We start from the raw sequence: 22,385 nt of genomic DNA, 5'->3' as shown, positions 1-22,385 counted from the left end.
TTTAAAAAGGACTGGCTAATTTTGTGACTCTTAATGAACTAAGCTATTGATTATGGGATACCTAGATTTCGTGCTTGAGGGGGTCAGATGATTGATGATAATTCTAAGCACTTGTAAGTGCTATATGCTGCAGCACTTTGAACATCCAAAGTGCTGCAGCTGTACAAACATTAACTAATCCTTGTAATACCCCTATCCATTAGCTAGAGTGTTACTTTCCTCATCTCTAAATGGAGAAATTGAGACACCGATATTAATTGACCTTTTCCAAAGCCATACGTTAGAACTCAGGAGTTCCTGGCTTCCAGCTCTGTGCTTAGTCTACTACCTCTTGTGATTGCCTGTGTGCCAAGTTTTCACTCCCTTCCTGATGCACGCAGTTGGTTAGGTGCATTAAATTTTAGATGCTTTTAGACTAGAGGTCAGAGATGATTCCACAGGACACCTCCACTGTCCAAGGTGGATGCAGTAATAGAATACAGAACAGAAGCCATGAAGGAAAACAGTTTGGTAAAGGGCATTAACTCTTCACAGTTAGAGGCATAATCTACCTTTATGTTTTCAAAGCATACTGCCAGATTTGTACAGCAAAATCACAGCAATGTTACCCCTTTGTGAGTACAAGTCTCCTAACAATTGACCAGGGCTCAAGAGTGACCTGACTTTTTAAATAGCTTTCAAGCATAGCTGACTGTTCTGCATACGCAGCTGGTGACTGATTCTTTTGGTTTGTGCTTCCAACCTGAATTATGATGTTGCAGCATCTCGCTGGCACTTGCAGAGTTGCTGTTGAAAGGCAGCCTAAGGCTTCACGGCACAAAGACATCTGGCAGCATCCCAGATTTAAAAGTCTGTATGTGCAACTGATGGGCTGACATGATTTTAACCCCTTCCGTGTAATGAACAGAACAAACTGACATAAGATCTGAGGATACAGCTGCTTGATCTGACTTCCTTCTCTCACTTTTCCCTAACAATGCCTGTCACATGGAGTTCTTTCCAGATCCAGGAGAGGGGACTGTCAGTTCTGGGGTCTGGAAATGGAACCAAAGCATGTTTGTGCTTGCGTGTGTGTGCGCACATTCATTTCAATGAAAGGATATGGTGGCCGGGGAGCAGGGCAGCCATGGGCAGGGCCACACAAGGCTTTGTGTATGTACATGCGATTGACAGGAATCTCCCTAAAAAATAAAGAGTCAGATGCAAAAAACTTTGCACAAAATTTGGGCTAGTTATTGTGAAAGGGTGGTCTGCCACCAAGGACAGGAGTGCCTCATAGTCAGGCCACCCTGCCACCTGGCATAGCCCTTTAAGGCCGTGGTTCTCAACTAGAGGTATGCATATCCCTGGGGGTACGCAGAGGTCTTCCAGGACGTACATCAACTCATCTAGCTATTTGCCTAGTTTTACAACAGGCTATATAGAAAGCACAGGCGAAGTCAGTACAAACTAAAATGTCATACAGAAAATGACTGGTTTATATTGTACTATATACTGTACACTGAAGTGTAAGTACAGTATTTATATTCCAGTCGATTTATTTTATAGTCATACTGTAAAAATGAGAAAGTGAGCCATTTTTCAGTAATAGTGGCTGTTACACTTTTGTATTTTTATGTCTGATTTTGTAAGCAAGTAGTTTTTATGTGAGGTGAAACTTGGGGTATGCAAGACAAATCAGACTCCTCAAAAGGGTACAGTAGTCTGGAAAGGTTGAGCGCCACTGATCTACAGGGTTCAGAAGGGTATAACAGATAAATATAGAAACCTTAAAGGTCTTGGAAATGAATGGTGCTTAGGGAAGGAAACTGGATGCTGCACCTTTAAGGTCCTGAAACCTTACAGACAAGGCAGGACAAGGTCCCCTCTCACCCAACCAACTGGAAGTTGGAGTTGGGTGAAGGAGGAGTTGGGAGCAGCATAAAGGATGTCTCCTTCCCCATAGCAGATAGGCACCGGCAGGAGAAGGCTGCCTACACCAGCTGAACCTCCAGAGTAGGAGGCTAATTGGGAAGGGTGTTCAGCTGAAGGGAATTGGCAAAAACCTTGCACCTGACTTTAATCACAACCCTAGCCCCAGGAAAAGGGCTGGGGAGGGAATGACTGCTTGAAGGAGGGGAAGATTGATGAACCAATGGGAAAGAGGCCTGGGTAATAACCCTGGCTCCAGAGAGAGGGAAGAAGGGGAGCTTCTGCTTCATGGAGCGTAGGACTAGTTAATCTGAGCCAAAGAGGCCTGAGGTATAACCCTAGCTCCTGAGACAGGGTTGAATGGGAAACTCCTGCTCGGAGGAGGGAAAGAATGACTAGTCCCACGTTGGAGATAGAGAGTTACTCGCCACCACCCAGCTGCTGTGAGCAGCTAAGAGGGGTTCTGCTGTAGCTGCCTAATAAGTGGTGAGGAACCATAGATTTCAGGCAGGGCTAGTAAAATCCAGAGACCCGGGGAAGGATGTTGAGAAGCCGTACAAAAGGTAGGCGCAACCCAGTGGGAATGGCAGCGAGATTGAAGGAACAGTCCTTGGCTGTCTAAACAGGGTTCCTGGGCTGGAATACAGCGGAGAGGGTGGGCATGGGTTGACCTTCTGCAGACCAAGAAGGAATGTATAGACATCAGAAGGAGAGGAGGCCAAGTATTGCGGGCCCCAGACAGAGGTTGAGGGCCAGGTTCAAAAGCCACTAGACTCTGAGGTTTCCTATTTGGGACCTTTCTGTTAACCTCAAAAGGAGAATGGTTGAGAAGTGACCTGGCCAGAGGGCTAGGCCACAGAGAATGAGAGACTGTTGTGGCACCAGAAAGACTACAGGAGGTGCTAGACTGAAAAAAGCCCTGCAATGCCACACCGAAGAGGTGAGAGGTGCAACAACAGATACCAACAGGGTCTGAACCAGACACTAATAACTAGGGTAGTTTTCCTCCACACAGTGCATTCCTTAACAGCTGCAGTGAAAGGATGCTCCTAAAACCCTCTTCATATGTGTGAGATTTGTAGACAGACAGTCTATTATCGCTCCTAGTGGACTTAGTTGAACCTGACTTGAGATTCTCTTATCCTTGCACCAGAAATCTACATCAGAGTGCAGTAAAATTTCCCAGGCTTCATTACTGGATTTCCCTCTCCCCGTCCTACTACCAAACAACCACACTGGGTACATCTACACTGCAATAAATGACCCAAGGCACCGCCACAACTGGCCTGGGTCAGCCGACTCAAGCTCACGGGCTATAAAACTGAGCTGTAGAAATTCAAGTTTGGGCTGGATCATGGGCTCTGGGACCTGCCTCTTCATGGGGTCTCAGAGCCCAGGCTCCAGCCTGATCCCAAATGTCTACACTGCAGTTTTATAGTCCTGCAGCCTGAGCCCCTCTTGCCCGAGTCAGCTGACCTGGGCCAGGCATGAGTCTTTTATTGTGGTGTCAACTCACTGGCAATGCTAAAGCGCTGCCGTGGCAGCACTTTAGCGAGGCTTATGTAGTCGCAGCAGAGCGCTGGGAGAGAGCGCTCCCAACGCTCTAAAAAACCCACCCCCACGAGGGGAGTAGCTACCAGTGCAGCACTCCCTACACTGGCACGTTACAGCGCTGAAACTTGCAGCGCTCAGGGGGGTGTTTTTTCACACCCCTGAGCGAGAAAATTGCAGCGCTGTTAAGTGCCAGCGTAGACAAGCCCTAAGTGTGCTCAGATTCCAGAGGCCTGTTCGTCTCTTGATATGTAGCAGTTAATGCTAATGGAGCTATGTCCCCATGTGTATGCCGGAATACCAGATGCCTGCATCACAGCACATGGAGGAAAACTTTTTCCCAGCCATCTGTCATATGCATGAGCACGTGTGTTGCATATTAGGTATGTAAAGGGGCAGTCTTCCTTCCCCAGGCTAGACAAGCTTCGAAACCAGGATAGTCAGGTGGTCAGGAATGGTGAAAGAGTGAAGAGGGAAAGATTAGCATGTGACAAATCTCTTGGGGAGCAAATGAGTTGTCTGTGATAACAGAATTGTGGAATGTAAGATCCCAGCAAAGCAAAGGAGGTCTGTGTCAACTGGAGTTGAGACTTACAGGAGAAAACTATTAAACCCTTTAGATTTTAAAATCCTGGGGAAACAGACCTTTTTTTTTTTTTGATCTTGTACATGCCTATTCACTAAGTGAATTAGGAAAACAAAGGCTCAATGCATGAATTATGAGGTGAAATTCTAAGGCCTGTGTTATCCAGGAGGTCAAATTCAATGATCATAATGATTCCTACTAGTCTTAAAAATGTATCAGAATTAATGGATTTGTGCTCTTAAATCACGTAGGTGCTTATCAAAATCCCATCCAGGGTCCTTGATTAATAGTTAAGTTCAGTGTAATGTCTGAAACTAACCTGAGAATCTGTTTTAGCTCAAAAAGAAAAGGAGGACTTGTGGCACCTTAGAGACTAACAAATTTATTTGAGCATAAATGCATCCGATGAAGTGAGCTGTAGCTCACGAAAGCTTATGCTCAAATCAATTTGTTAGTCTCTAAGGTGCTACAAGTCCTCCTTTTCTTTTTGCGGATACAGACTAACACGGCTGCTACTCTGAAACCTGTTTTAGCTCAGTAGCAAGAAAATAATCCCGTTTACCCCTCTTTTAAATAATTGATGTATCGTGACGGATCTAAAATACATGTGAAGTGTGGAAATGGCCTGGGGATAGAGAAAAGTATTTTACGTGTCCATCAGGAAAGAACAGCAATGAGGCCGGAAAGGCCTCTGCTGATTCCTGTGAGAACCAATGAGTCGTCAGTCCAATAGGCATCTTTTATCTGGATGAGCCCTAATGCGCATTGCCAGGCTCTACATATTAAGTACATCCAGCTTTTTGATTTTATTCAGATCGATGCACTTCAAAGCCGTATCTCTCTCCGTGAAGGAAGTCTGTGCTTTATTAATGCCAAGCCTGGTATCACTTTCATTCCTGTCACCATGAAATCAAGGTTTATACACTTTCTGCAGGTGACTAAAAGACCAACAGATCGTATGAGCTGCCATCAAATCCAAGACTGGATTGAGGGGAGAAAAAAAAAACAGCCTGGAGCTTTTGAACACTGCTGGGTCCCTTTTACAGCTTTGCCTATTAAATTTACGGAATGCTGATTTGCATAAACTTCCCAGTTTGCACTGCTGCCGCCTGCTTTCCTTTGATCTGATGTGGGGGAGTGCCCTCAGCATACATACAAGTATTAGTCTTAATGGGAGCATTCGTGTCAATATTGCAAAGCAAGCCTTGGGTTTGCAAAGGCCCCTTTTACTCTAGGGAGATAAAGAATGGAGACAATGTGCCAGTTTCACAGACTCTTAATATGGAGATGTCTCTGTATTTTCCAAGGATTAACACTCGATTTCTTTGCCCAGCATTGCTAGCTTTCATTGAGCTGTCTCTGGCTTTGCTGATAAGCAGGTTATGATGTGGAAAACCAGCAGTGCCACAGAAGATCTTCCTAACTAATGGACTATAGAGCTCCTGGTGATGCTACCTCTCGCAATTTTATTACAAGTCTCATGATGTTCTGTGCATGTTCTTAAAGCCCCAGCTCCTGTAACTGAGTGATTACGTAACAACCTCAGATTTCATTTTTAAAAAAGTTTCTCGTCTTCGCAAAAAGAAAAGGAAGACTTGTGGCACTTTAGAGACTAACCAATTTATTTGAGCATAAGCTTTCGTGAAGTGAGCTGTTCACGAAAGCTTATGCTCAAATAAATTGGTTAGTCTCTAAGGTGCCAAAAGTACTCCTTTTCTTTTTGCGAATACAGACTAACACGGCTGCTACTCTGAAACCTTTCTGGTCTTCATGGCTGAGGAGAGAATCTTGGAAATGTGATCCCCTGTGAACCCAAAGGGCTCCGAAACCAGAAGGCAAATAAGAAATAACTTTGGATTCTTTGTCTTAAAAAGTAGGCATTTTAAAAAAAACTCATGATTTTGATTTTGAGCCCTGACTCATGATTTTTGAAACTCAGGGTTGGTAATACTAGTCACCTGATAGTAATTGCTGGACTCCCAAATGTGTCTTTCTCTATTCCTTTGAAAAGTGGAAAGGCCACATTCTGTGCTCTTCCACGGAAATTCACTCCTGATTTGTATCAGTCTAACAGAGAACAGAACTGGGCCCATTTGGGTGTTTCAAATGTGAATCTATGTTCAACGCTCTGCACTCTGAAAGATGTGTGGTGTATTAATAGATGCGGTACCATGAGGGTTGCCAGACAAAGAGCACCACCCCCTTGTGGCAGACCTATGCAAGTGCAAGTGACTCTCTTGATCTCAGATGCAAGAAGGCTGAGGTCCATTGTTTCCTGATCTGAACATTGCTCACTTGAAGTCGTTAGGAGCAGGGTCCTGGATGCAGTCTGACATGAGTCTGTCAGTTCAGTGCCTCCTGCTGGCATACATAAAAGGCTCAGGGGAACTCTTAACTCACTTAGCAGAAATCAGCCAACCTGCTTCTCTTTCCTCTGGGCTCCAGCTCACCCATAGGGATAGTAAAAGGTGTAAGTGAACATGTCTGTTTTGTTTTGTTTTTAAACACATGTCAAAGTTTAAAGATGGCTTGGATTTTTGCTGCTAAATTATGGAGAAATGGCGTGAGGCAGTTCAGTGCCCAACCCCCTCTGAAATGCTCTGGGAGTTGGTTGCTTAATTCCCTTAATATCCTTTGTAAAAACTAGCCAGAAATTTAACTCGGTAATAAAGATAATCTGCATCTTTGCATCATATTCTAATTTCATTAGCCCCTTTCTGCTATAATCTTCAATGTCAGCGCATGCAGTTGTTCCTGTTGCCTCTGTTTTTGTTTCCTTCTGTATCTCTGTATATGGCTGGGTTTTCATGGGTTCTCTTGCTGTCTTTGAGTTTGCCTGATTTTTTCCCCCTTCTGATTTCTTACTCTTTCTCTTTGTTCTTCATTTTTCGCTTTCTTTCCCAGAGGGCAAAATTATTCCCAGGGGTGGGAGGCAGGGGTGGTTTTTGTTTGTTTTTTCAATCTTGGAACTTTCATTCATTTATTTGTAGAGGTTCTCTGCATTTTCCCCTGTAACTTTTGCCCTCAAAGGCCCTGAATTGCAGAGGTCCTCTTACCAACTGAGGAAACACAGTTCTTGACACAGTTCTGTTTTGAACACCAGCGAGAGGGGGTTGGTCAAGAATGAGCCGAAGAGCTCCCGAAACCCTTCTTTCCCTGTCAGCTCCAGATCCCCTTGCATTTCCACTAGTCTCTTGAGCTGCTCCAGTTTTGTGAGTTGTTTGGGGCTTGTCTTCACTTCCACGCCACATCAGTGCAGCTGTGCCAGTGTAGCACGTCTGGTGAAGACGCACTATGTCGATGGGAGAGCACTCTCCTATCAATGTAATTACTCCACCTCAATGAGAGGCATAAGCTATGTCAGCGGGAGTGTGTCTCCCACCAACATAGTGTGGTTTTGACACACTTTGTTGATGTAACTTATGTGGCTCGGGGTGTTTTTTTCACACCCTTGAGCAAAGTAAGTTACATTGACTTTAACAATAGTGTAGACCAATGGTTCTCAATCAGGGGTATGTGTACCCCTGGAGGTATGCAGAGGTTTTCCAGGAGGTACAGCAACTCATCTAGATATTTGCCTAGTTTTACAACAGGCTACATAGCATAGTCAGTACAAACTAAAATTCCATGTAGACAATGACTTGTTTATACTGCTCTGTGTACTATACACTGAAATGTAAGTACAATATTTATATTCCAATTGATTTATTTTATAGTTCTATGGTAAAAATGAGAAAGTGAGCCATTTTTCAGTAATACTGTGCTGTGATACTTATATCTGATTTTGTAAGCAAGTTGTTTTTAAGTGAGGTGAAACTTGGGGGTACACAAGACAAATCAGACTCCTGAAAGGGATACAGTAGTCTGGAAAAGTTGAGAGCCACTGGTGCAGACAAGTCTCTGACTCTTTCCTTTGGTTTTCAGCCTTTCACATAAGGGGAGGAAGTTCGGTCTAGAGATTAAAACATAGGATGGTGACTGAGGAGAGCTAGATTATACTCCTATCTTTGCCCGGTTTTCTTCTTTGTAAAGCGAGGGTGATAGCTTCACAACATTCCTGTGAGATAAATTCATTCATGTGTGCAAAGTGTTTTGGGACCTGCAGATGGAAGTCTGTCCAGAACTGAGGTTTGAATCTTTGCCATTCTGACCTCTGGACTTCTGTAGGGCATTCTCTGTGTCAAACCTGTCCTAGCCATAATTGTCAAGCTTTTTGCAGCTCCATACCCTAACCCTGCCACTGTTTGGGGGAAGGGGTGTTGATCATAAGCTTAAATTTGTGGTTGTATGCAAATTATTTGCAAATATGCAAATAACCTCACTAAATAATTTACATAATATGACCAACACATTGATCCTGACTGTTTCGCTCATAGAATATTTGGATCCTGGATATTGTTCCCCCTCCTGCTGAATGCAATCAGTGGAGTTACACAAAGACCAAATGGGGCTTGTGAACTCTTCATGGATGTTGCACGTTGACTTCAGCTGAAGTTGTGGCTAGGAGCTGCAGGATGTGTTGGCCCAGTGAAAATGAAGCCCCTGTTCTGATGTACATGTCTGTAGAGCTAAAGAACAAAGGCGCGTACGTACAGGGTGGGTGTAATGCAGAATAGATTGTTTTTGATGTTTTCCGGTAAGCAGGGTGCTTGTTGGCCTTTTATTTATGTATTCAATTACTGATCTTTCTTTCATCTTAGATAAACCCTTCTCTGTAGCTGGACTAGTGGTAATCAATATATTGGTATGGCAGAGCTACAATTACCTTAATTTAAAAAAATGGATTTCAATTACTTTGTTAATTACGCTAACCTAAGGCTGATGAAAATATCCCCTCACGGTACACTCTTTTCCTAAGGGTTTCGTAAAGAAACGAGCACACCTTTTGTCATTTCCCCCACACACACACTTTTACAGATGGAGTTGGAGGTCAAATCCTTCCTGAATTTCTAGAGCCTTGGTCAGCAACCTTCCTGCCACAGTGGGGTTATCTTCCTTTGGAATTTATCAACAATACGTTGATTTTGGAGGGTTCAGTCAGTGGCACAGAGGCAGCCCCAGAGCACCATCTCCACAGAACTCCAAGCCCACGCCAGTCCATGGAGAAGGAGACGAGTAAATGAGTCCAATCTATGTCTTCCATGTGGCAGTACAGAATAACTAATTTCTATTCCTTGTCCTTGCTTTCCAGTGCCAGTATGCACCACTGCATCTCTGTTCCTGGATGACACACGCTTTCTGTAGTGTAGGAGACTTGTATTTATTATTTTAAATTATTTCACTCTGTTTTGTTATTTCCTGTTGTTGATCCATACAGATTAGTTAATATTACTTTGTCCCTTGCTTAGAAGATGTCAGGCTTGTAGAGGAGATAAGAACTATACAAGCACCAAGTAGTGGGTAAAAATTTCAAATGTGGAGCTGCAAGTTTCATGGGACTTTGGTTCTTAAGTCACTTAAGTGCTTTCAAAAATTTTACCCATCATAATTATTACCAATAGCCACAGGCTCCCTCTAATGGCTGATAGCCGTAATGGCAGGAAATGAATGCTTTAGCAGTGGAACAGCAGACAACTTCCCAAAAAGCTGCACGAAAGATATAAAATGGTATATTACTGTGCGCGTCACTGTTGATATTGAAGTTAGATTTCTGCTGACCCTCCACTGTTTGCCACCTGATGCCAAATACTCCAAGCAAACGTACCAAATTATGGCATTAAGCTGTGATTGGACTCTGTCTATATGTGAACTGCACACCACCATAACCAACGCTAAACTTGGACCTTGGTGGTCTGCAGACAGCAACTCTGCTTAAATGTCCCTCATACTAGAATGTGGGTATCACAGAATCATAGAATATCAGGGTTGGAAGGAACCTCAGGAGGTCATCTAGTCCAACCCCCTGCTCAAAGCAGGACCAATTCCCAATTAAATCATCCCAGCCAGGGCTTTGTCAAGCCTGACTTGGAAAACCTCTAGGGAAGATTCCACCACCTCCCTAGGTAACCCATTCCAGTGTTTCACCACCCTCCTAGTGAAAAAGTTTTTCCTAATATCCGACCTAAACCTCCCCAACTGCAACTTGAGACCATTACTCCTTGTTCTGTCATCTGCTACCACTGAGAACAGTCTAGATCCATCCTCTTTGGAACCCCCTTTCAGGTAGTTGAAAGCAGCTATCAAATCCCCCCTCATTCTTCTCTTCTGCAGACTAAACAATCCCAGTTCCCTCAGCCTCTCCTCATAAGTCATGTGCTCCAGCACCCTAATCATTTTTGTTGCCCTCCGCTGGACTCTTTCCAATTTTTCCACATCCTTCTTGTAGTGTGGGGCCCAAAACTGGATACAGTACTCCAGATGAGGCCTCACCAATGTCGAATAGAGGGGAATGATCACGTCCCTCGATCTGCTGGCAATGCCCCTACGTATACATCCCAAAATGCCATTGGCCTTCTTGGCAACAAGGGCACACTGTTGACTCATATCCAGCTTCTCGTCCACTGTAACCCCTAGATCCTTTTCTGCAGAACTGCTGCTTAGCCATTCGGTCCCTAGTCTGTAGCGGTGCATGGGATTCTTCCGTCCTAAGTGCAGGACTCTGCACTTGTCCTTGTTGAACCTCATCAGATTTCTTTTGGCCCAATCCTCTAATTTGTCTAGGGCCCTCTGTATCCTGTCCCTACCCTCCAGCGTATCTACCTCTCCTCCCAGTTTAGTGTCATATGCAAAGTTGCTGAGGGTGCAGTTCACACCATCCTCCAGATCCATTTATGAAGATATTGAACAAAACCGGCCCGAGGACCGACCCTTGGGGCACTCCACTTTGATACCGGCTGCCAACTAGACATAGAGCCATTGATCACAACCCGTTGAGCCCGACAATCTAGCCAACTTTCTATCCACCTTATAGTCCATTCATCCAGCCCATACTTCTTTAACTTGCTGGCAAGAATACTGTGGGAGACGGTGTCAAAAGCTTTGCTAAAGTCAAGGAACAACATGTCCACTGCTTTCCCCTCATCCACAGAGCCAGTTATCTCATCATAGAAGGCAATTAGATTAGACTTGCCCTTGGTGAATCCATGCTGACTGTTCCTGATCACTTTCCTCTCCTCTAAGTGCTTCAGAATTGATTCCTTGAAGACCTGCTCCATGATTTTTTCCAGGGACTGAGGTGAAGCTGACTGGCCTGTAGTTCCCTGGATCCTCCTTCTTCCCTTTTTTAAAGATGGGCACTACATTAGCCTTTTTCCAGTCATCTGGGACTTCCCCCGATCGCCATGAGTTTTCAAAGATAATGGCCAATGGCTCTGCAATCACATCCGCCAACTCCTTTAGCACTCTCGGATGCAGCGCATCTGGCCCCATGCTGGCCTCATCCAGCTTTTCTAAATAGTCCCGAACCACTTCTTTCTCCACAGAGGGCTGGTCACCTCCTCCCCATGCTGTGCTGCCCAGTGCAGTAGTCTGGGAGCTGACCTTGTTCGTGAAGACAGAGGCAAAAAAAGCATTGAGTACATTAGCTTTTTCCACATCCTCTGTCACTAAGTTGCCTCCCTCATTCAGTAAGGGGCCCACACTTTTCTTGACTTTCTTCTTGTTGCTAACATACCTGAAGAAACCCTTCTTGTTACTCTTAACATCTCTTGCTAGCTGCAACTCCAGGTGTGATTTGGCCTTCCTGATTTCACTCCTGCATCCCCAAGCAATATTTGTGTACTCTTCCCTGGTCATTTGTCCAATCTTCCACTTCTTGTAAGCTTCTTTTTTGTGTTTAAGATCAGCAAGGATTTCACTGTTAAGCCAAGGTAGTCGCCTGCCATATTTACTATTCTTTCTACATATCGGGATGGTTTGTCCCTGTAACCTCAATAAGGATTCTTTAAAATACAGCCAGCTCTCCTGGACTCCTTTCCCCCTCATGTTATTCTCCCAGGGGATCCTGCCCATCAGTTCCCTGAGGAAGCAAAGTCTGCTTTTCTGAAGTCCAGAGTCCGTATTCTGCTGCTCTCCTTTCTTCCCTGTGTCAGGATCCTGAACTCAACCATCTCATGGTCACTGCCTCCCAGGTTCCCATCCACTTTTGCTTCCCCTACTAATTCTTCCCGGTTTGTGAGCAGCAGGTCAAGAAGAGCTCTGCCCCTAAATTGGTTCCTCCGGCACTTGCACCAGGAAATTGTCCCCTACATTTTCCAAAAACTTCCTGTATTGTCTGTGCACCGCTGTATTGCTCTCCCAGCAGATATCAGAGTGACTGAAGACTCCCATGAGAACCAGGGCCTGCAATCTAGTAACTTCCATTAGTTGCCGGAAGAAAGCCTCGTCCACCTCATCCCCCGGTCTGGTGGTCTATAGCAGACTCCCACCACGACATCACCCTTGTTGCTCACACTTCTAAACTTAATCCAGAGACTCTCAGGTTTTTCTGCAGTTTCATACTTGAGCTCTGAGCAGTCATACTGCTCCCTTACATACAGTGCAACTTCCCCACCTTTTCTACCCTGCCTGTCCTTCCTGAACAGTTTATATCCATCCCTGACAGTACTCCAGTCATGTGAGTTACCCCACTAAGTCTCTGTTATTCCAATCACATCATAATTCCTTGGCTGTGCCAGGACTTCCAGTTCTCCCTGCTTGTTTCCCAGGCTTCTTGCATTTGTGTATAGGCACTTGAGATAACTCGCTGATCGTCCCTCTTTCTCAGTATGAAGCAGGAGCCCTCCCCTCTCGCGTGCTCCTGCCTCATACTGAGAAAGAGGGGCGATCAGCGAGTTATCTACACGAATGTGTCATGTAGAGTAGTTATGTATTTATTCCATTTCTCTTTCTGTATTATGCAGAGAAATGACATATGCACCTCCCCCAGGAGAAGCCTGTGCAATGCCCTTCTATTAAGCTACCCATACTCTTCAAGAAAGCCTTCACTCACCATTCTGCCATTGTGGTTACCACCTGGGATAACATCTTTGCTAATACAGAGATTTGTTGTTATTATTGTGGTCAGGACAGTGGCAGTCAGAAGGTTAAGTCTGAAGCATGGGGTGGAATGGTTCCATTTTACTAGATGTGAAAGCTGTGAGGCTGATCTGTAATAATTTAAGCATACTGTATTTGACCTGATTATGGTGTGTGTGTGTGTGTGTGTGACTATATTAAATTACTGGAACATTTACCATATGCATATGTTGATTTAGTTCCATAGCAGGGTGGTTAGGAAATTAGCAGGAAGGCAAGACAATATTTCTTGATAAGTAACCTCCCAGTAAACAAGGCAGGGGTCATTAAGGAGCAATACTTGAGCTATTAGCTGGAAGCTCCTTCCAGTCACCAGTAAAGATACAAAGCTTATTTTGCCAAGGATGGGAACCAGAATATCAAAAGGCCACTAATTGGTTAAAAATCACTGTCAAGAGAAAGGGAAAGGCAGTTGTCACGGTCTGTTTGAGAGGAAGAGGCTTATACAGACACAGGCCCTACAGAAGGGGTCTGAAGCAGCTGGGCCTTTGTAACCTTCCAGGGGACGGTAAACCTTAGTAAGATAGATGTGCACAGACTGTTCTGTTTTTAAATCCTTTCTCGGATGCTGTGTTCCTGCTACTAAGGTTAAACAATACTTACCTTTAAGAATGCTATCTAGCCACTGTATTAACTGCTGGTCGCATCTCCCGAAAAGAAGACTTGCAGGTGCCAAGCCCAGTTGGACCTGTAGGGAAATCACAGTTGGTACATGGGAGGGGAAGAGGGTAGCCTGAGGCCTGGTCTAAGAGTTGGAGAATTGCAGGATTCCAGGGAAATAAAGGCTTGAGGCCTAAGACCTGAGGGGTGCACACAGAGAGATTTGAGAGGAGTCCAAGGTGCTTCTATACCTGTAACTGTGACACTAGGAATGGCCCCCACTGATTCAAAAGGCAGCCATCACTTTCACTGCTCCAGACATCTGCTGTAATAAATGCCCTTGTGTTACCTGTTACTGGTATCCAAGACATAAACATGATTGACTACCATTATGTTGCTGTTGTATCATTTTTGGTTCCCTACTCATTCCCTGCTATGCCTAGACAAGACCCAAAGGTGTATGCTGTATTAGCAGAGAAGGGGGCCTTGCAGAGTCCCTGTGGAAATCCTATTCCCTGGCCCCAGTGTCTCCAGTTGTGAAATAGTGAAGTGATTCCACTAACTCATGTGGCATTAGTTTGCTCTGAAATCCTGGATGCATTTTCCATAAATAACAAGACAGTTTAGTGGCTCAGAAAAAAATCCAGGTGTCTAAATTTCTCCTTTTTCATTTACCTAATTGGAGAAGATGAGCAGAGTAATACACCTTATTCCTAAAAGAAGCATTTAAATCTAGAGGACCAAGTTTGCAAAGCAGCCTCAATTTGGCCTTTTAAAAATTGTGCTTCCAATTTTGTGTATGCCCCTGAAGTGAACTAGCCAATCAGATAGTGTGATAATATCTCTAGTTAGCTACCTAATATTCATCAAGCCCAAAATCTAGATATTGGGGACACACAAAATTGCACATACAGAGCCAAGTACAGAATGAAGCTTCTTTTGAAAACTGGTTTTGGAGTGTCACATGAGCCTTGCTCCAGGATTTTTTTCCCACTAATGGTTGTGTTTAGAATGTTTGCTTCTCAAAATTCAGAGTCCCTTTAACAAGCCAGCAGCAAACAGGGTTTTTTTAGCCAATCCATTTGCTGAAATTCCAAAGTATCCAATATTTGTCTCAGTTCTCTTGCCTCAGAATAGACTCAGATTGCTAGCTGGAATGAAAAGAATTTTTCTTCTCCATGGTGAACAGTGTTGTAGAAATAGCCAAATGTATTATGGGACTCTTTTTTTTTTCTTCTTCTTCTTCTTCCAACTTCCTCTGAAACACTAGCTACTGGGACACTAAATCAATAGACACAGCTATTTTTAGAGCCCTGCACAGATACAAAATTTGTATCCGCATCTGATCCACAGATATAAAGTGGATATCCACTGATTTGCATGACTCTAGCTATTTTAATCTTTTTGTTGTGACTGGAGGAGGAGCTGTGTACAATTCAGTAACACATGGGGGCAGGAAAAGGCCATGAAGCCTACCTACTTCTACCCACTTGGCCAATGTGCCTTGCTAGCAAGTTGGTGTAGGATACCCTGTATATAAAGTAATGACCCTTCTCCACTTACACAAGTGTTGAATAAGCTTTAGGCCTTAGGATGTTCTTTAAAGGCTCAGTGAGTTGTTCTAATGTGAAACAATTTATCTGCATCTCACACAAGTGTCTCTTGTTCTCCCACAGGAAAAAAGGTCTATTTGTATTTCTTCCTCAAACACGATTTCAAGGGTGACAGCATCTCTCTGGCTAAGCTATAGTGACTCCAAAAGCCCCTCTGGACTGTGGAAGACAGTTATTTAGTCTCACTCGCGTTGTGGAGAAGTTCTCCATCCTGAGCTTCAGCAATGAATTTTCTCCGAAGGCGCCTCTCGGACAGTAGTTTTGTGGCCAACTTGCCCAATGGCTATATGATGGATCTTCAGCGTCCTGATAACTCCACTAGCTCTCCAGGTTCTCCAGCAAATGAGAGGAAGCAACAGCAGCAACCATCTCAGCCATCACCCTCTTCCTCTTCTGGAACCAGTATCTTCAGTTCCATCTCCAGCGCCATGAAGCAGACCACACAAGCAGCTGCAGGACTGATGGAGCACTCGGCAAGCCCCACTCCTGTGGCTCAGAAACCCAAGATCCTTTTGGTGATTGATGATGCTCACACAGATTGGTAAGCACACACGTCTACTGGCTGCTTTAATTACAGCAGTATTACTGGGGTGTAGGAGGCTGCGTGGCTTGGGAGATCAGCAATAGGATATAGAGAAATTTGTGTCTAAGTCACCTGTCCATGTCAGTGGTGACCAAGGTCTGGTTGTTCGGTGGCCTGCACAACATGAATGTGGTGGTTTCTTCAGTTCTCAGTGTCGTCAGATGTTCGGCTGCATGTGTGTGTGTGTGTTCTCTCTGTGTGCTGTCCCAGCTCTGCGCAGACAGCTGGCACAGCAGACCTCGAGCGAACAGCCCAATGACCACAAGATCCATTAAGGTACGAAGGCACCCAGCCAGGTTTATTGGCAGCGAAGCACGGTCCTAGCTCCCTGGATCAATGTCTAGAGTTACACTAGCACATGTGTGCCCATGACAGTGGACGCAGCTCAGTCAGTGGCAGGACTTTTCACTGACCCCTTGGCTGGCCAAAGACACTCCCTCTGAGATACATCTTTATACACCAACAAGTTACGTATTGCCTCTGACGTATCAGGGTGCCACCCTCTGACGTATTAGGGTGCCACCCATTGCCTCGTACATGTTGGTTTGATCAAAACATCTCTATCCATCATGCTGTCATCCTGACCTTATCTTTAGGATGGGTCAGTGTGTTCCTGTTATGTTTGGGGAACGTGCTGGTATCGAGGTGTTCTGGTACCACCTTTCTGGAATGTGTTTGCGTATATCTTCTTGTGCCTAGCACTACTTAGGAATGTGTGTTTCTGCAGTATTAGCCCTGTTCTTGCCAGATTCTGTGAGCAGGGCCTGCCTCTTGCTCACAACTTAACTTTGCTTTATATCAGCAAAGGTTTGACTACGTTAGCCCAGGCCGGAGGCCTCATACCAAGCCTCTGATACATGGGCTTATGTTTCAGGCCCTCTTCCTACTGTATTCAGAGAAAAATGTCCTTTGGCACTAATTAGCAGACTTGTTGACAGTCTCAGAAGAGATGTCTGTGCTCAGCAGACTGAATTCCTCTTTCACCCCTAGACCTGGTCTCTGCAGGCACATTGTGTAAAGGTATAAAGGCACATTGTGGTGTGGTTTGGCAGGCATGCACAATACCATTGTGTTTGCTATACCTGTTCTATAAATAAAGAGAAGACCTCTGTCTCTAGGGCTGTCAATCCAGTGCCGTTCACAACATCTACATTCACCAAAAGGTAATTAAAATAGTAAAAACAGACAGACTACTACAAGTGATAATCCCCTCCCTTGCTAATCGTGATAGCAAACAGCAAAACGTTCAGAGGTTTAGCTAAGCCTCCAAAGGATATGCTTATGCAAACATCGTTTGCTGGAAATGTTATTAGAAAGGGCTTTTTTTGTGAGATTTGCCAAGACAGAACACTTTTTCCAGAAGTCTTGGAAGACACCTGAATCCTTCCGAAATTCAGGGGAGCTGGCCTATTTGATTGGAGGACATCTCCTTGAAAGTTGGCTGATCTGCAAAGCCTGCCAGCATCCATTTTTACTGTTCTGTTCTGTTCTATAAAGGTTTTTAGACCACACGCATCACCATAATATCTGAGCACCATCCAGTAGTACATTAAGCTGTGTGACTACACATTTGTCCCAAGGCCCTGAGAGGCTGTGTTTTTATCACCTCCATCCCTCTCTCAGTGCCTGTCTGCCTTGGGCAAGCTGGCCAGGAGATCCAGAGGGTGGAAACCCAGAGTGTGGCCTGCTTCTTGGTACTAGCCTTCAGGAAGTCATCAAACATCTGCCTCTGCCAGTCGGCCTCGGCAGCTGCCAGGGAGCTCTTTGCTGCCCTCTGGTTTTGGAGACTCCCTTACAGGAAAAAAGAATATAACCCTGGGGAACACGTGAGTATTTGGGTTACCCAGATTTTGGTTATATGGGATTGTGTTGTACTTGCTCACTTCAGCCTCATCAGGAAAGTTGTAAATGACCTTTCCTGCAGGATTTCATTATCTCCCCACTACCTCCCGCCCTTTAGTTCCCAGCTGAAACCTGGAAGTGATGGTCAAAGATTAAATTGCTTTTGCTTTCTTGTTCTTTGTCCTCCCCAGTGTCCAGCCGATCCCTGGGCACTGCAAGGGCAATTGCTGAGGGAATGGTTCCACTCTGTCAGACCAGCAACTCCAAACTCGTTTCAGAACTGGAGCTAGGTAAATAAGAACATTATCTGAGAAAGAAAGAGGGATAAAGGGGTTCTCCAGCTAACCCAGGCAATCACTTCAGCAAGAGAAAACAGAAGAAGTGGTTGTATATTTCCAACAATGGTGGAAATTTTAAATGCCAGCGATAAAGATTGCACAAAATTCCTTCAAGATCATTTTACTTTCAACTCCAGTTAAAGAAATATCTCATTACCTACGTTCCATCTAAATGACCTCAGATAAAGAGCTTACCTCTAAAACAGGGGTGGGCAAACCTTTTGGCCTGAGGGCCACATCTGCGTATGAAAATTGTGTGAATGTTCATGAATGCTCATGACACTGGGGGTTGGGGTGCAGCAGGGGGTGAAGGCTCCGGCTAGGGGTGCGGCTGAGGGTGAGGGGTTTGAGGTGCAGGAGGGTGCTCCACACTGGGACTGAGGGGTTTGGAGGGCGGGAGGGGGATCAGGGCTGGAGCAGGGGGTTGGGGCATAGGAGAAGGTTAGGGGTGCAGGCTCCAGACGGCGCTTACCTCAAGTAGCTCCCAGAAGCAGCGGCATGTCCCCTTCTCCAGCTCCTACGCAAAGGTGTGGCCGGGGGCTCTGCGCGCTGCCCCGTCCGCAGGAACCACCCTTGCAGCTCCCGTTGGCCACAGTTCCTGGCCAATGGGAGCTGAAGAGCTGGCACTTGAGATGGGGGCAGCATGCAATGCAGAGCCCCCTGGCTGTCCCTCTGCATAAGGGCTGGAGAGGGGACATGCCGCTGCTTCCGGGAGCCACACGGAACCACAGCACGTGTGGAGCGAGGCAAGCCCCCAACCCTGCTTCTGGGTGGGAGCTTGAGGGCTGGATTAAAAGGTCTGATGGGCCAGACGCAGCCCACGGGCTGTAGTTTGCCCACCCATGTTCTAAAACTAGGTTTCTCTAACAGCAACACTGTCTTTGAGTGAAATGTGTCTTTGCTCCCTAGAACCTGTCAGATTTCAATTGTCATGTTTCATCGACAGGTGACCATTTCAAGATTTTCCCTTAAAGCCCTGTCAAAATAAATATTGTTTGCAGTATTGTTGTAACCATATTGGTCCAAGGATCTTAGAGAGACAAGGTGACTGAGCTAATATCTTTTATTGGACCAACTTCTATTCATGAGGGAGACAAGCTTTTGAATTTACACAGATTTGGGGACCTGAAGAAGAGCTTTTGTGTAAGCTCAAAAGCGTCTCTCTTTCACCAACAAAATATAGATTAGCTGTTCCTTGAGTCATCCTCTGGTTAAAAGTTAGAGAACTACATTCAGGTTACAATTCCCTTTTTTCCTGTTACAAAATACATAATGATTTTGATTTAAAATGCCCCCCTTGTGAGAGGAGATCTCCCTTCCTTTAATTGGTCTTTTCCTCATCTATACCATCCTTGAAAGCGGAGAGGAAAACTTGCCTAGTGGCTAAAGAACACATCTGGGAGCTGAGGCACATTGGCTTACATTCTTGGCTCTGCCACAAACTTGTTGTTTTAACTCACCCAAGGTACGTTACTTACCTTCACTGTGCCTCATTTTCCTTATCTGTAAAATGCGAATAAAAATATTGAGCTGGCTGGAGCAGAGCATGTTGCCGCTGGGCTGATGGGGAGGAGGAGGCATCTGTGGCTAAGTCGCCTTTCAGTTTCTCAGATCCTGGAGCTACCTGCAGGCTGAATCTATCTAAGGATTCTGCTAACTTGTAAGGACACTGTGGTCCAGCCCTGCTTCCCATTGTGCACCTTCACCACCAAAAGAAGCAGGTAGTGAGGAGGCTGCTCTGGCCCCACTTCTGCCACATCCTCTGTGCTGTGTTGTTTGAGGAAGCAGGTGCCATGAAACCAATCACACTGACTTTCCCCCTGTGTCGTGGGAATCCCTAGCTGCCCCTCAGGGGCAGCTTTCTGGCTGCTTTGTGATGCTCGGGAAATACCTACAACAACCTTTTTTATTTTAGGTATATCTGTAGCCCCCATTACCCTTGTATGGGAGACCCACGACAGCCCTCTGAGATGGAGCAGGACTATCATCCCCATTATGCAGATGGGGGACTATAGCAGAGAGACTCTGACTTGCCCAAGGTCACTCAGGAAATCTGTAGCAAAGCCCAGGTCTGCTGAGTCCTAGAGTAGCACCCTAACCACAGGACCATTCCTGAAGCGCTCAAATGCTGGCTTTAACTCTGGTCCCCTTGTTATAAATGTAAACCAAGATCTTGGGTGTAATGGCCTTCACTAGTCTCCACTTATTTCCCGGCAGACATGAGTGCATTACAGACCCATCATTAACAGCATGGCTTGTTTCTGCCTCAAAAGGGGGGATTCATTACAAAGCAAGGACTGCCCTCCTCTCCCTTCCTCTATCCTCCCCTTCCCAGGGTAATGGACTTGGAGTTTGCATCAAGGTGGAGGTGTAGCAACTGAGGCCAGTAACTAATACAGGATCCTTCATCCAACCTGAAATGAGAGTGAAAATGAGTGGAATTTTCCCCATGAAAACTGGCCTTTTAACATAGTAGGAAAGTCTCTGGTAGGATGGCAATTGCATCTAGTGTTTGTGCGAATCTAGCAAAAACAGGGCTTTGCTGGCTACCATTTCTATAAGAGATGATTCTCCCCCCCCCCCACCCACACACACACTTGGCACTGCTGCCTTCTGTTTTAGCTGGTATTTTCTTACTTATTTACTACCTTGGTGCACCTGCTGGTTTTTCTCAAGTGTAACAATAAGCTCAATAGCTGAGTCACTGGCTTGTGCTAAACTTCCCTGCAGTATCAAGGAGACACCACCAGGGGGTAGTCCATTACCACAGCATCCATCTAGCTCTCTGTTGGACCCGTTCACATGTCTAATACACCGTGCTGCCATCTGGGGCCTAGGGGCCAGTCTGCTGCTTAGTCCTAACAGTGTAATCAAAGAGGAAGGTGTGGCACGAAGCCCATATTCTTCATAGAGATATTGTATGGCACAACTTAAGATATGTTTTGTGCAAAATGGGTCATGTGAGATATCATTGGAAAGGTTATGATTGACTAAATGTGATTATCCTATTAGTATGTATGTATCATTTCTGTATCTGAAGTTAGGAATATTGATTATGTATCAATTGCAAAAGTGTTTGCACCTGGGGAACACCCACTAGACAAAATGCAATCAGTCTGGCTGCTTAGTCAATAAACCAATAGGGAGAACAATAGGTCTTTGAAGATGCTAATCTCCCACCTTCCTGAGAAGCTTCCTGCATGCTGCTTTGACACTGCAGGGTCGTGTGATCATGTCACCTGGTACTGGATACCATATTGGACTGTTGGTATTTTTCCACTAGTAGGGGGTGGGGATCAAACTGGGAAACAAAGGATTCCCGCCATATGTAAATCCTATTTAAGGCCGGGGAGTGAGTTAATCAGGGTTGGTTCTTCACTGGATACACCCCCACCCCAAAGATGACTGCTCAAAACACCTAAAACTGAACTGGGGAAGAGCTGGACCAGGCTAGAAGGGAATATCTGGAATTCTAAGCTGCAAGCAAAAGAAGTTTCCACAATATTCCACAAATGTATGTGGGTCTTTATAAAATATAGTAAGATTTGTGCCTTGCCTGGAAGCATTTACAGTAAGAGGGCTAGCTTCTAATCTTATTCACGTGGGTGAATGAAGGCAGTAGCGTCACTCAGGATTTCCACAGGTATAATTGAGATCAGAATCTGGTCCAGTGACCACAACACTGAAAGACAATGTTGATTAGGCCCTATTCTGATCTCAGTTAAACTGCTGTACATTCTGAGGAACCGGTTTCTTCTTCCTAGTATCAATCTGATGAAATACCAGCTCAGACTGCCCCACCTGAGCAGCAGTGTTTGCCTTGAGAAAAGATGACTGTCTGGGGATTGTGGCTGGCCACTCTGGTTGCCTCACACATGGAACTAGTCCCAGAATCTTCGGAGTGAACAATAACCTATTGTTACCACTGTTTTGTTCATTTTATTTTTGAAGAGGTATCAAATTTAAAACCTTTTCCAACCCCTCTTTGCCTGCCAAAATAGCTGACTCTGCAGCATTTTTGTGTTGATAAATGGTCCTTTCCTTCCTCCTCCCTCGTGCTGGAAGAGTTAACTGGACCAGAAAACAGTCACTAGAAATAAGTAACAACAAGCGAAGAGCTATCAGTATTTTAACATGGGACTGCCACAAAACTTTCCCCCATAACCTGTGACAAACCCCATGTAATGAGGCCTCATTGTTTGCAGACAGGAAGGGTGGGAGACTGGGGAACCTGTCCACTGATTTCCCTTTTTGAAAACAAAAACACTTTCTTGTAACCCAAGAAGGTGGCAATATAGCTGGATAGGCAACTTATTTGTATTGCAGAGCACCTAGGAGCCCCAGTC

General features: G+C 45.1%; 1 protein-coding gene across 1 annotated transcript in view; it reads left to right on the top strand.

The window, feature by feature from the left end:
* The window catches only part of SYN3 (synapsin III), a 282,703-nt gene that overhangs the window by 11,653 nt on the left and 248,665 nt on the right, over positions 1-22,385 (top strand). Inside the window, exon 2 of the mRNA XM_027825071.3 lies at positions 15,340-15,817. Within this exon, the coding sequence (XP_027680872.1) occupies positions 15,501-15,817 (317 nt within the window). The 5' untranslated portion in view covers positions 15,340-15,500. The remainder of the gene's footprint in view (positions 1-15,339; positions 15,818-22,385) is intronic.

This window comes from Chelonia mydas, chromosome 1, assembly GCF_015237465.2.
Source record: "Chelonia mydas isolate rCheMyd1 chromosome 1, rCheMyd1.pri.v2, whole genome shotgun sequence".
NCBI lineage: Eukaryota > Metazoa > Chordata > Testudines > Cheloniidae > Chelonia > Chelonia mydas.
Note: the sequence above shows the minus strand (reverse complement) of the source record. Positions and strands in the feature narration are given on the sequence as shown.